Source organism: Nuphar pumila, chromosome 8, assembly GCF_984573655.1.
Source record: "Nuphar pumila chromosome 8, dmNupPumi1.hap1.1, whole genome shotgun sequence".
Classification (NCBI taxonomy): Eukaryota; Viridiplantae; Streptophyta; class Magnoliopsida; order Nymphaeales; family Nymphaeaceae; genus Nuphar; species Nuphar pumila.
In genome coordinates, this window is record NC_143256.1 from 24,869,029 (window position 1) to 24,882,893 (window position 13,865).

Here is a 13,865-nt window from a genome sequence, read left to right on the forward strand (position 1 = left end):
GACAATAGAAGGGAATATCTTAGGCAGTATTCTAGTCGTCCCTGAGTGGAGGTAGTACCTGCCAAGTTTTGATTGAGTCTGCGAACTCTTTTATTATTGCTGAATAAAATATTTTTGCTTATGTACCAGCACTGCTGGATTGGAAATGAATGACTTTCTTAATAAAGATTTATGTTTTTTTGGTGTTTCCACGGCATATTGAGCCTTACTCTTGATTACTTTTCAAAGATGACGAGAAGCATGAGCAACGACATGGCTGATGAGTGGCGCGAGCAGAGGGGATTCATGATGGATACCCTCAACTCTCTAGCAGAGGCGATTCGAAGCCAAGTTCACCCACAACAAGACCATGTTCCCCTTACTGAGAGTACACCAACCGCCACTTATAAAAAAAATTTGAAGCTCGACGCTCCCACCTTCTCTAGCAAGGTTGACCCTGACATGTCAAAAAGTTGGGTCAAGGAGGTGGAACGAGTGTTTCAATTCTTGTTCATCCTCGATGATAAGAAGACGTTGTTCGGGTCCTTTCGACTAAAGGATGATACACGCGAATGGTGGGACACAACTCGAGAGGTGCAGTTCCTGGGTGCTGAGGTGATTCCTTGGGAGGTCTTCTGGAGGGTTTTCTTAGGAAACTACTTCACCCCTCATGCGAGAAAAAAGAAGAGGGTAAAATTTCTGGAGCTGTGTCAAGGCAGCTTAAGTCTGGGCGAGTATATCGTCAAATTTCAGCGGCTGGAGTGCTACTGTCCCAACCTGTTCGGGAATGACCACGAGCGGGCTGAAAAGTTCATTCATGGACTAAAGGAAGGACTCATGCATCGGGTCCTCACCAGCATGCCTGCAACTTTTTCTGCGGCTGTAGCGGTAGCCACCCTACTGAAAGAGGATTGGGAGCGTTCGAAGAGCGCTTAGACGAAGAAGCCACTTGAGACAGGTGGCGATCAAAAGAGGACCCACTCTGGCAGCCCAGAGCAGCGACCACCATTACCCGTGAAGACCAAAGGAGGAAAGAAGCAGATTCCTCCAACGAAGCATCAACAACAACAGAGCCACCCACTGCCTAGGCAACCTTCTAGAGATAGCTGCCCAAGTGCAAGAGGCCCCATGGCGGACAACCCTGTTCGCGGGAGACTGAAGGATGTTTGTATTGTGGCAAGATGGGCCACTTTATACGTGACTACCGTAAAAATGTAGCAGATGACCTCAAGCAAACCAGAGACATACCTCAGACTCCTTGACCACCTCAACAACAGCAACAACAGGCACAATCGAGCGGTGTCAAGGAGCCAGGTCGAGTTTACGCAACCATGATCAAGTGATTGACCAAATTAAGGGGATCTCGTACAAGGTATCATTCTTCTTGCTAGTCAAGCAGCTTTTGCACTCTTTGACTGTGGTGCCACGCACTCGTTTGTTTTAAAAAAAAATATAGATTAATTGCATATAGTTGTAAAACCACTTGACAATGCTCTAGACGTGTATAACCCTATTGGGAAGAATACGGTTTGTGCCACTTACATACCAGATTTGGACATGGTTGTGGCGAAGCAACACTTGCTTGCTTGTGCCATTCTGCTTGAGATGACATAATTTGACGTCATCCTAGACATGGATTGGTTGCACAAGTATCATGCCAAGATCTTTTGCCATGATGGCAAGATCGTTTTATCTCCGCCAGGCTTTTCGAGAGTGAAATTCAGAATTCCCAGACCTGTGCGAGCTAGTCAGATGATCTCAACGTTGAAGGCGCAGAACTTCATACAGAAGAAATGCACTGCCTTTCTGGTTAGTGTCATCCAATCAGATTCAATGCCTATTCTCGTCAGTGAGCTAGATGTGGTTCGCAACTATCTTGATGTGTTTCCCAAGGAGCTACCAGGACTTCCGTCGCCTCGTGAGGTAGAATTCAATATTGAATTTCTACCAGGTACGATGCCAATCTTCAAAGCACCATACAGGATGGTGTTAATCGAGTTTGAGGAGCTCAAAAAGCAATTGCAAGAGATGTTGGATCAGGGGTTTATTCGCCCCAACGTATCTCCCTAGGGAACTTCTGTACTATTCATGAAGAAGGACAAATCCTTGCGATTGTGCATCGACTATCGAATGCTCAACCAAACCACGATAAAGAATCTGTTCGATTAGTTACAGAAGGCTAAAGTTTTCTCGAAAATTGACCTTAGGTCTAGATACCATCAACTCAGAATTAAGGGAGATGATATTCTTAAGACGACCTTTCGGATCAGATATAAGCATTATGAGTTCACGATCATGCCTTTCAGACTTACCAATGCCCCCACAACTTTCATGGACTTAATGAATAGGGTGTTCAAGCCATTTTTGAACACCTTCATGATCGTGTTCATCAACGACATCCTGGTGTACTCAAAAAGCCAAGAACAACATCGAGAACACCTAATCATCGTGTTAGAGACCTTGCGAAAAGAACACTTGTATGCCAAGTTCTCCAAATGTAAATCCTGGCTCGAAGAAGTTATGTTTTTGAGACACGTTATTTCTAAAGAAGAAGTGTCCATGGACCCTGCAAAGGTGGAGGCTGTGCTCAGTTGGCAACAACCGAAGAACACACGTGATATTAGAAGTTTTCTCGAATTAGCTGGATACTACAGAAGATCTATCCAAAAATTTTCTAAGATTGCGTTACCTATGATGATGTTGCTGAAGAAAGAGGCCAAATTCGTTTAGGACGATAAGTGTGAGACGAGTTTTCAGTTGTTGAAGGAGCGACTTACCAATGCTCTGATTTTGGCCTTATCATCTGGTAAAGGAGGATTTGTGATTTATACCGATGCCTCTGGGTCAAGCTTAGGGACCGTGCTGATGTAGAATGGAAAAGTGATTGTTTACGTCTCTCGACAACTTAAAATTCATGAGAGAAACTACCCAACTCATGATTTAGAGTTAATCACAGTTGTGTTCGCATTGAAAATATGACAACACTACTTGTATGGAGAGCAGTTCGAGGCATTCACCGATCATAAGAGCCTTAAGTATTTATTTTTGCAGAAGGAATTGAACATGAGACAATGTCGTTGGCTCGAATTTCTCAAAGATTATGACTTCAATCTCTCCTACCACCTAAGAAAGGCGAATGTCGTGGCTGACGCCGTCAGCCGCAAGGCACCCAAAGTTTCAATTAACACTTTATTTGCTGGATGGAAGTTGGTCAAAGACCTAGCTTCTTGGGAACCTTTCGCGATCATGCAAGGTTCAATCAGTTTATCCAATCTGATAGCTCAACCAGAGCTACTGACTAAAATCATCAGTGGACAAAAGATAGACGCACACTACGAGAAGCTAAAGGCTCAAGCGCTGCTAGCAGATACTCTTTTTTTTGTTTGAAGGAGGATGGAAGTATATGGATGAAGGAGCGCCTTTGGGTTCCAGATGATCCGGTCTTGAGGGACAAATTCTTGCGGAAGCCCACAAGTCTAGATATACTATTCATCCTGGTGGCACGAAGATGTTCAAGGACCTACAACAGAGTTATTGGTGGAATGGTATGAAGCGAGACGTGGCTGAGTACGTCTCAAAATATTTGACGTGTCAGCAGATCAAGATCGAGCACCAGAGACCCGGTGGAGTCATGCAACAAATAGAGATCCTACTATGAAAATAGGAGGATATCACCATGGACTTCATAGTCGGTCTACCAAGGATGCAGAGGAAGCATGATGCGATTTGGGTAATCGTCGATAGACTCACCAAGTCTGCTCACTTTCTGCCTATCTGTTTCAGTCAGTCGCTAGATAGTTTGGAAGATCTCTATGTTAGAGAGATTGTGAGACTACATGGTGTTTTGGTCTCGATTATCTCTGATCATGATCTGAGATTCACTTTGAGGTTTTGGGGGTAGCTTCAACTAGCTTTGGATACAAAGTTGAAGTTCAGTACCGCCTTTCACCCTTAGACTGATGGACAGTCTGAGCATACAATTCAAACCTTGGAAGACATGCTTCGAGTTTGTATGATGGACTAGAAGGGAGAAATGAGATTCCCACATCAGTCTAGTAGAGTCCGCGTATAACAATAGTTACCACGCTAGCATCGGGATGGCTCTATACTAAGCTTTGTATGGGAGGCCTTGCCGATCACCTATCTACTGGGATGAGGTCAATAAATGAAGGCTGGAGGCACCTATAGTTCTGCAACACTATACTCAACAAGTGCAAATGATTCGGGAATGACTCTATACTGCTTAGAGTTGGTAGAAGAACTATGCAGATAGACGCCGCTGAGAGTTTACCTTGGCAATTGGTGAGATGGTTTTTATTAAGGTATCCCCGATGAAGAGCGTATTTGGGTTCAGGAAAAAGGAAAAGCTAAGTCCTAGATATGTTAGACTGTTCGAAATCCTGGAGCAAATTGAAGAAGCAGCTTATTGTGTGACATTACCTCCTTAGTACGCTCAGATCTATAATGTTTTCACGTGTCCATGCTGAGGAAGTATGTTCATGACCCATCGCACATCATTCATTACGATGATGTGGATATTCGAGGGGACTTGACATTTGAAGAAAGACCAGTGAAGATTGTTGATCATTGTGACCAAGTGCTAAGATCAAAGACCATTTCTTTTGTAAAGGTTCAATGGCAACATCATGTGAATGACGAATATACTTGAGAACCTGAGAATGATATCAGAGAAACATATTGTACCTGTATTTTGAGTCTTGAATGCAATAAATATTTCGCAGACGAAATTCTTTTAAGAGAGGTAGGAAGTAAAAACCTACGATTTTTTTTTTTATTCATTTCGGACCTGAGTTGGATCTGGATCTAAAAACCCGTTATGGTTGTAAAACTTGACGCAAGGGTGAGGGTTTTTAAAAAAACCTCTCCCCTGTGCGCCGCACCCCGCCCATGTCACTCCCCCCCCTTTGACCGGATAAGGTCCCCAATTTTTTCCCCTGAGCTCTTTAAAAGTATCGCAGGAGGGGAGAGTGGGCTCTCAGCATCGCGCCTCTTTCCTCCTCTCCTCTTCCTTGCTCTCCTTGTGCCGACACCTCCTTCTTGCAACCCCCGACGCCGCCATGGCCGGCCACATCCCAGGTACACCCTTCTCTTTAACCTCCCTTCTTCTCTTCTCCTTCTTCTGTTTGTCGAAAGGCAGACAGGAGGCCGTCGCCCCCCTGCTGCGTCTCCCCCTTGCTCTCTATGTTTGCCGAAAGGCTAGTGGCCCCCTGTCGCGCCTCCCCCTTCTTCTTCTCCCCATGTCTTCTTTCTCCTTTGTGTCTGTCGGAGGGACGACAGGAGGCCGACAACCTCACTGTCGCGCTCTCCTTCTCTCTCTTGTGGTTTGTCGGAGGGTCGGTAGCCCCTGGCGCACTCTCCCTCTCTTTTTGGTTATCGGAGGGCCGACGAGAGGTGGGCAGTCCCCCTATCGCGCCTTCTTCCCTCTCTTTGTGTGCCGGAGTGGGTCTGGTAGGTGGCCCTTGCTGCCCCTCCCCTTCTCCTTTGAGGCCTGCTTGAGGGTCGGCCCCTGCCGCCCTTGCTCCCTCCTTTGTAAACTGTCAGGGGGTCGGCAGATGGCTGGTGACCCCTACCACCCTTTTCCCCCTCCTTCGATCTCCTCTGTTGCTGAAGGGCTAGCAAGAGGCCGACAACTCTTGTCGTGCCCTCCCGCTCCCTCTGTGCCTACTGGAAGGTCGATAGGGGACTGATGGCCCCTGCCGCACATTCCCCCTCTTCTTGGCTTTGCCGGAAGGATGACAGGAGGCTGACGACCCCCTGCCGCACCTTCCCCCTCTATTCTCTACGTTGTTGGGAGGCTGGCGGCCCCCGCCATGCTCTCCCTCCCTCTTCTTCACTATTTCTGCTAGGCAACCCCCCCTGCCATTCAAAGTTTGTCAAGCAGGGGCCTCAGACCCTACCATTTGTTGTTTTGTCAGGTAGGGTCCGAGGCCCCTATCGTTTGCTATTTTGTCAGGTAGGGGCTGAGGCCCCTACCGTTCACTATTTTGTTAGGTAGGGGATGAGGCCCCTGCCATTCGTTGTATTGTCAAGCAGGGATCGAGACCCCTGCCGTTTGTTGTTTGTTTGGTAGGGGCCTTAAGCCTTTGCCATTCAATATTTTTTTGGTAAGCAGGGGCCATGGCCCCTACCACTCGTCAGATTCTGTATGACAGGGGCCTCAACCCCTATCGCTTAGGCTCTCCATCGACAGGGCAGTTTTGCCACTGTCTTCTTCTTATGGAAACCAGTAGAATGGTGGCCAGGGGTTGAGCCCCTGTCCCTTCGCTAGTGTTTGATGGGTGGATAAGGGTTGTACCCTTGTCCCCTTCTGTTCTTTAGTATGGCTGCAACCTTCTAAATTTTCACACTTCTGTAGATTTATGCAACGGGTCCCGTTCATGCTCCGCAGCCCAAGCCTCGTATCACCTACACTCGTAGATGCACACAGCGATGCAACATCCTGAGGTAGGGGAAAGTCGCACAAGGATTTTGGATGAATTAAATAAAGTATAATGATTCTAAGATAGAATAATTGATATTTCATACATGCATACATATCGAGCAATATAACTTATGATTGTCTGTTTGGTATTTCCTTGTTCTTACTCTTTTAAATTATATGGTTGTTGTATTCTATATGGGTAAGCTCATTTCTATACTGATTCCTATTACTGTGTTTCTGTACTTGCTTACTGTTGTGATTGCATTGTAGATACTTTATTTGTTATTACCTGTTGGATCTTATTGCCGTCCTCAGGCAAGCCTCATAGGGTGTGCAAGTGCACATACCATATTTTGCACCTTTTGAAAAAGTGTGAAATTGTGTACAAGTACTAAAAGCTTGAGAGAAAGTGCTTCCTTATGCAAGGCTGACTTCTCGAGAAAAAAATTCTGCTTATAAAGCTTGTGATCTATTTATGTGTTGCTAGATGCAACTAATTGTACCCCGAGTCGGTTACTCGAAAGGAATGATTGGATCCACGGCGATCTCAAGACCCATTTAAGATTTCCTATTTCGTAGTGTTTGAACATGCCAAGTATATTACTGCTTTTAAGTTACACGAACCACTATGTGAGGTTATCCTTCAGGAAACCCATAACCTGCTATCGTATCTGTACCTTGAGTAAGGTACGGTATATATATTACGATAAGAAGTATGTGAGGTCGTTGAGCACCTCGAAGTGTGCAATAAGCACATTGTTGAAATAAGTGGAAATAATGATATTCGCCTCCATAAGCCAAATGCTCAAAAAGCAATGCATGTCATGTATGAAATAAATGAATTTCAACGTATTAAATGTTACTCTCTTATCATAGTCGTACCTTTAGGCAGGTATGGCCATACTTTTGGATAAGTACATCACATTGGTATTACGATGTTTGGATGATGAGGTTGTAGAAACCTCGAAGCGTGCATATGGCACGATGCTGAGATCACATAAATGGTGATAACTTTCCTTCACAGACAAGATGCTCAAGTGAGTCTAGCAGATCAGAGCATGTAGAATGGGACGACAATTAAGAAACCCCCGTCGTGCCCATTCAACCTTCACAGTTCATTAAGAGAGAGGATGGATGGTACAAAAACTCTGATGGACAGGTTGTTAACAACCACGCCACGAGCAAAAGACTCAGCTTTCCCAGTCATCTAAGTTAGGAAAATTGGGATTACCATAAATTATCCTAAGTGGTAACTCTCAGGTACTTCTGCAGAAGTTGGATGCATCCATCGCCACGAATGCTTTTGGGGATTTACTCTTTTGGTAACTGACCGTCCCCTTAGGAGCAGACTCAGTCAGTCATCCGAGTTAATGAAAAACTCTTGACATAATAAACCTTTGGATCAGTCTCGGCTGTTTCTATGTTTCATATATGTGCATACCCACAAGTCAGTTAATATCAGAACTTAAAGAATATCTTGTTCACAATAATTGTAGATGATTGAGATTCATACTACTTACATTGTTGTTTATATTTTATGAAGAATGTCTCTTTCAAGACAGTAGATCTTTGTATATGTTGCACCTGCTAGAATAGATTACATATTGTACTTATTGCTTTCATTGAAATAAATTGCTTATATCATTAATGCCCTACTTTATTTTATTTTACTTTGTCTATTTGTGCACCTATTGGTTTGTTATGAAACTGTCTCATTTCATGGGCAGATGACGAGTAGGACTTTATAGGCGGTCGATGACGCGATGCAACATGGTTTAAGATTTTTCTTCTTTCTGCTGGTGGCTCTGAGTTTTGAGTTCTCTTTAGATTTTTGGATTATGAGAAAGAATGCTTATCATTTTGTAATAAACTAAAAATTTTATTAATAAGTTATGGTTTTGTTTTGCACTTACTCTGAGTAACGATTTTATAGATGATGATGATTTTACTACTAACGTGCACAAAATTTGTTAACTTGTGTTCTTTTCTAAATTGCTTTCGCTGTCGATTTTAAAAGTAAAAACTTTAATCTTTAAAAGGGTTTTCATCAATGTTTTCGAAATCACAAGTTTAAATTTTGGGGCGTTACACTGCCTATATAAATGTATATATATATATATATATATATATAGAGAGAGAGAGAGAGAGAGAGGTCTATGCTAAATGGGTTTTTCTAATCTTCTCATTTTTTTTCACAGTTTTGACCCCATAAACATGTTGGGCATAGTAAATTTATGAGGCATCCACACCTTGGATCATGTGTTTTTGATAAAAAAATGATATTTGGAGCCTAAAAAATTTACAAAGATTTTGAACCATTTTTTTAATGTTACAAAAACCTACCCATGTGTAGGAGTTGAGCACTTCAAGAGCTTATCTCTATAAAATCAAGTACATATATGTCCATTTAAAATTTAAAAATAAAACAAAAAAACTTGAAAAACTCATTTAGAATGTTTTATTTAGCACATACTCGTTACTTTATATATAGAGAGAGAGAGGAGAGGAGAGAGAGTAATGCATCTGTGCTAAATGAGTTTTTCAGAAAATTTTTCATTTTATTTTTCAATTTTGATCGTACAAATATGATCTATGTACTTTATTTTATAGGGATCAAATCTTGAAATGTTCAATTTTGACACATGGGTGGGTTTTTATAATGTTTGAAAAATTAATGGTCCAAAATCTTTGTAAAATGTTTAGACTCCACATCATTTTTTTTATCGAAAACACATGATTCAAGTGTAGATTCCTTGTAAATTGATCATACCCAACACATTTATGGTGTCGAAATTGCAAAAAAAACTCTGAAAGAGCAGAAAAACCCATTTAGCATGTTTCATTTAGCATATTTCACTTTGTACGAACCCATTGTCTCTGCTAAATGAAACGTGTTAAATGGGTTTTTTTGCTCTTTCATTTTTTTCGCAGTTTTGACCCCATAAATGTGTTGGTCATGGTTGATTTATGGGGAATCCACACTTGGATCATGTGTTTTCGATGAAAAAAATGATATTTGGAGCCCAAAAAATTTACAAAGATTTTGGTCTGTTGATTTTTTTAACATTATAAAAACCTACCCATGTGTTAAATGGAACACTTCAACAACTGAACCTTATAAAATCAAGTGCATAGAACATATTTGTGCAGTCAGAAAAAAAAAATCTGAAAAGCTCATTTAACATGTACTCATTACAATATATAAAGCTTAAATTTTAAAAAGTATAATTTCTTTAACATGAAAAAGACAATATAAAAAAAGTTCATTCTAACAAAGCAAGATTTTTCAGAAGTGGATTTATCATAAAGTTTCACAAACATAAAAGAAGTGTATAGTTTCATGCTCTAAGGCATGCTTCCCATAATTGCGTCTGGTAAGCGAGTCCAACAAGTCAAGCTCAAGTTGTTTGGGCTTAGCTCGTTAAGGGCTTGTTTGATGGCTTGTAAAAAAAAACAGATAGAACATGGTTCTGTTTGTTTCGTAATAATTGTACCGCCCAATTTTTGTTTGGACTGTACTTGGATGTTGCGTTCCAAATGTCCATTATTTGATGACGATGTGTGGACTACTTAGACAAATATGGATAGTGGGTTGGATTACGTCATTTTGGATCATATGACCTGATTCACCCACCATTTTACATGTTTGTTAAACTGTTGGTCCCGGCCACAATGCATGAAAGCATGGTCACGAGTATACGACCATAACAACTAGATGCTATTATACAAATTTTTTTTGAGATGTAACAAACTTCAAAAAGAAATCAAGTTGAAAACAAAAAGAAATTTTCACGACATGAACCCTCCACTCAAAGAAAATTTAGTTATTTCTATTACTAGGATTGCTTCTGATGCCTGAATTTTTTTTTGGAACTTAGGGTGGGTTTGATTTGCTGGGACGCATGTGATTCTAGTTCAAAATTGATTTGGAGTTATAGGAATGATAATCACATGAGGTTTCTTGTGATTCTGATTCTCATTTAAAAAGATATCTTCATTTGTAAAGGTAAGTGAGTCTGCTCATTTTATGATGTTTGTTTAGCCAATGCCAATGAGATTCGTATTCTCATTTGCCTGAGAGTCCAAATCTCACAAGACTCGGCCAAACATACCTTTAATCTCATTATGAGGTTGATAAAATTGACTCGTTACTGTGTATGTTTATAGCTCATTTTTTAGCTCGTATTTTCTCTCGATTATTTGACATTGTTAATTTATGTGTAAATCGTTATGCTAAACACAGCATTCATAGTCTATTTGAGTTTATGAATGATGTAATTATGATCATGGCACTAGGGATGTATATTGCAAACAAGGTGTCAGGCAAGATCACACAGTTGCAGTTTAGTTTTTTTGAGTATCTTATAGAATTGTTAATTGTCATGATTATCCCTAGAAAGTTTTTCTTGATGACCTTCCATAATCAGTGTGATGCTGCGCTCTTTGTATTTTCCTTTGCATATTGATAGAAAAAAAGTGTAGATTCATCAATGTCTTCCACATTTTGTATGGGTTAGCAAGTACTAAATCTAACCTTAAAGGCTTCAAAGAATTGAAAACCGATATACCCTTTAATAACCATCCAATAAGCTTGTTAAATGCATGTCTTTCATAGTCACATACATGCCATGCTGGCAATTTGTTAGACTAATTATTGAGATATTCACACACGCCCTGAATCATTCAGTGGTGACAAACCTGTTGACAAACTGATATACCCTCCTTTTTTTGTGTTTTTTTGGTTTTTTTTCTCTTTCAATATTGTGATGTAGTGGGTTGCCATTTTGAGTGCATGTGTTTTTGTTTCTTTGAATAGATCATGCATGTTTTTTTGTTAATAGATTCCTTTTCTTTTTCTTTCTGCCTCTACAATTTCAGCTTACAAACGCATGGACAAACATGATTTTGCATTTTATGAGAATTGTTATTTTATTTTAACTGATTTCTTGATTTTGTTAATAGATATAAAGACTGTGAGAAAATATTGCACATATATAGAAGTAAAATTTCTAAAGTGCAACTATTGTGGTGTTAGAGATGACATACACATAGCAGACTCAATGCAAATAAGAATTAATTATCCTGGATATTGAGGACCAAAATGAATTAATTGTCCTAGATACTAAGAATAAGGAGAAAGTAACTGTTGCAACATGTGAAAAAGGAGAACATGAAAAAAGGATGGTCCACGACACAGGTAGATTGGAAAGATGATAGGCTATTTAGATACCAGCTATAGAAAATTTGTACTAGTGTGCTATAAATTTTTTTGATAACCCTTCTAATCAGTTAAACTTTTAACATTTTCATGTTCTTTAATGATAAAAGGCTTATATATATATAGTTTAAAATTAATTTTTCATGTGTTGCTATTGTAGGCTATGGAGGGCATGGACATGGTGGATCACCATTGAGTGTCAACATTGATACTAGTGTCCTTTTTTGTTTTAGTTATGCAGAGGCATGAATTTTGGATCATTGTACAAGACTATTGGTTCTATTAGAATGTTTTGTCACAAACATTGGGTTATTAGTTGTTTGCATTGTGGACATACTTTGTCACATATACTGGGTTGTACATAGTATTTTTTTGCTAGCTAGCTTTTACATCATTCCTCTAGCTTTTCTAACATCTGCTAATGGATACCTATCTGCTGCATCTTTGTGAGTCATCTGTCTACAACGTCAATAATCCAAAGTATCTTGATGGTTTATTTTGAAAATATTGATGGACATGATTTTAGTCTCTTTTCTATTTTTCTTCCTGAAAAAGTATGATACTTGTTTTCACATTCATATAGATGAGTCTGATTAGACAGTTACTATTTTTGTAACCCTTGTTGTTTATGTGTTGACAAAAGGATGCTTTTCTTGAACAAATGGTTCAGTTTAATAAGAAGATAAGCTAATAATTTCTGGTTCATGTCTTTCTTGATGGCATGCTTCTTTCTTATAAAATTCTTAACTGATTTTGTTTTTTAGTTAGAAAACTTCTTTCAAAATGCTAAACGAGTTGAAAGATGTTTCATTTATTTTCTTTATTTTATTTTTATTGGAGTTTTCAGCTAATACATGAGAATACGGTCATAGATCTTAATCGACGGCGACTTATATTTGGGTTTCATTTCCCATTACAGCAATTTCACTGAAAAAGGAAAAAAGCTTTTATTATGTAACTTTAATTGGCCTTTGCAGGGAAGTTCAAAAGGCTTATGAAGCAGGCCTGCATCTACAAACTTTTGAAAAAAAAAATATTGAGCTTTCACATTTTGAAGGTATACATCCACTAGCGTATATGCAATTGAAGGTCCTTTAATTGCTTTAAGTTGTTTGTTGCTGAAGCACATTTTACCACTTCTAGATTTTCTTTATCATGCATTTTTTTATGTTACATACTGTTGGCGTGGCACTTTTATATCTCCATATTGCACTTCTGTTTCCCAACATTGATAGGATCGATTTATTATTGAAGAAAGAGGCACTTGAACTGTTGTTTGCGGCTGTTTTGCATTAATTACATGGACTTTACCGAAACAGAGAGACGCAAAAATCTAAAATTATGATACGTTTGTGTGCTTGATGCTATGATAACAGTCAATCAGTTTAAATTTAGATTCATCAACTTTGACAATGGTTAAACTGTTGAGCAGGGATGTCATAAAGTTAAGGTCGCTTATCTTATGAAGGTTGTAGCTAAGATAGCCTTGTTCATAGTTGAATCTTGATAATAATTGTAATGATCGGGCTCTAATAGTAGGAAGCATGGAAGTCTCTGATGATGACTTTGTAAACACTGAAACCCATACTTGTTCATTACGTCCTTGACACTGAAGCCCATACCTGTTTATTACTTCATTGACACTGAAACTCGTATTTGTTCACTACTTCATTAATAAAACAAGTAGTGTACTGCGTGGAATTCAAGAACATATTCTGCTGAATTATCAATGTGGGCCCTAAGAAACTGGTGGCAATGTTTGTTCAAATACACACGGTAAATCTGAAGTAAAAGAAATATCTCATTTTATTGGGAAAGCATTTTGAACTAGAGGATGACATTATTCTATTTGTAATTATGAACAAATTGTACCTCCTACAGATCAATTTTTGGTGAAGGATGGAAGTCCATTGGTATCACATGAAACATCAGAAGTAGAAAACAGTTGAGGCTCTAAACTGATGGGAATAAGCTTCATGGACAAGTGGGACTCTCAGATACACGTAGCACAAAGATGCTATTGACATTGAGATTTGGAGAAATTATCAATCAGAAAAATGAGAATAAATAAAAACATGTAAATTATCATTACTTCTTAGCTCGAAAACTAAAAGATTATTCCCCTTCGATAGACCAACTTATGAAACTAAGAGAAGCTGGGTTAAAGCTGCAGGAAAGTTCTAGAATATTGAAAAAAATGGCTTGAACATTTGAACTTGAGGGCGG

The 13,865-nt window shown here is 39.5% G+C and overlaps 1 protein-coding gene across 1 annotated transcript; it reads left to right on the forward strand.

Moving 5' to 3' along the window:
- Positions 1–228: 228 nt before the first annotated feature.
- On the forward strand, positions 229–915 carry LOC149829815 (uncharacterized). Its single transcript, XM_090015304.1, has one exon. The coding sequence runs from the start codon at positions 229–231 to the stop codon at positions 913–915; it is 687 nt and encodes a 228-aa protein (XP_089871430.1).
- The last annotated feature ends 12,950 nt before the right edge of the window (positions 916–13,865 follow it).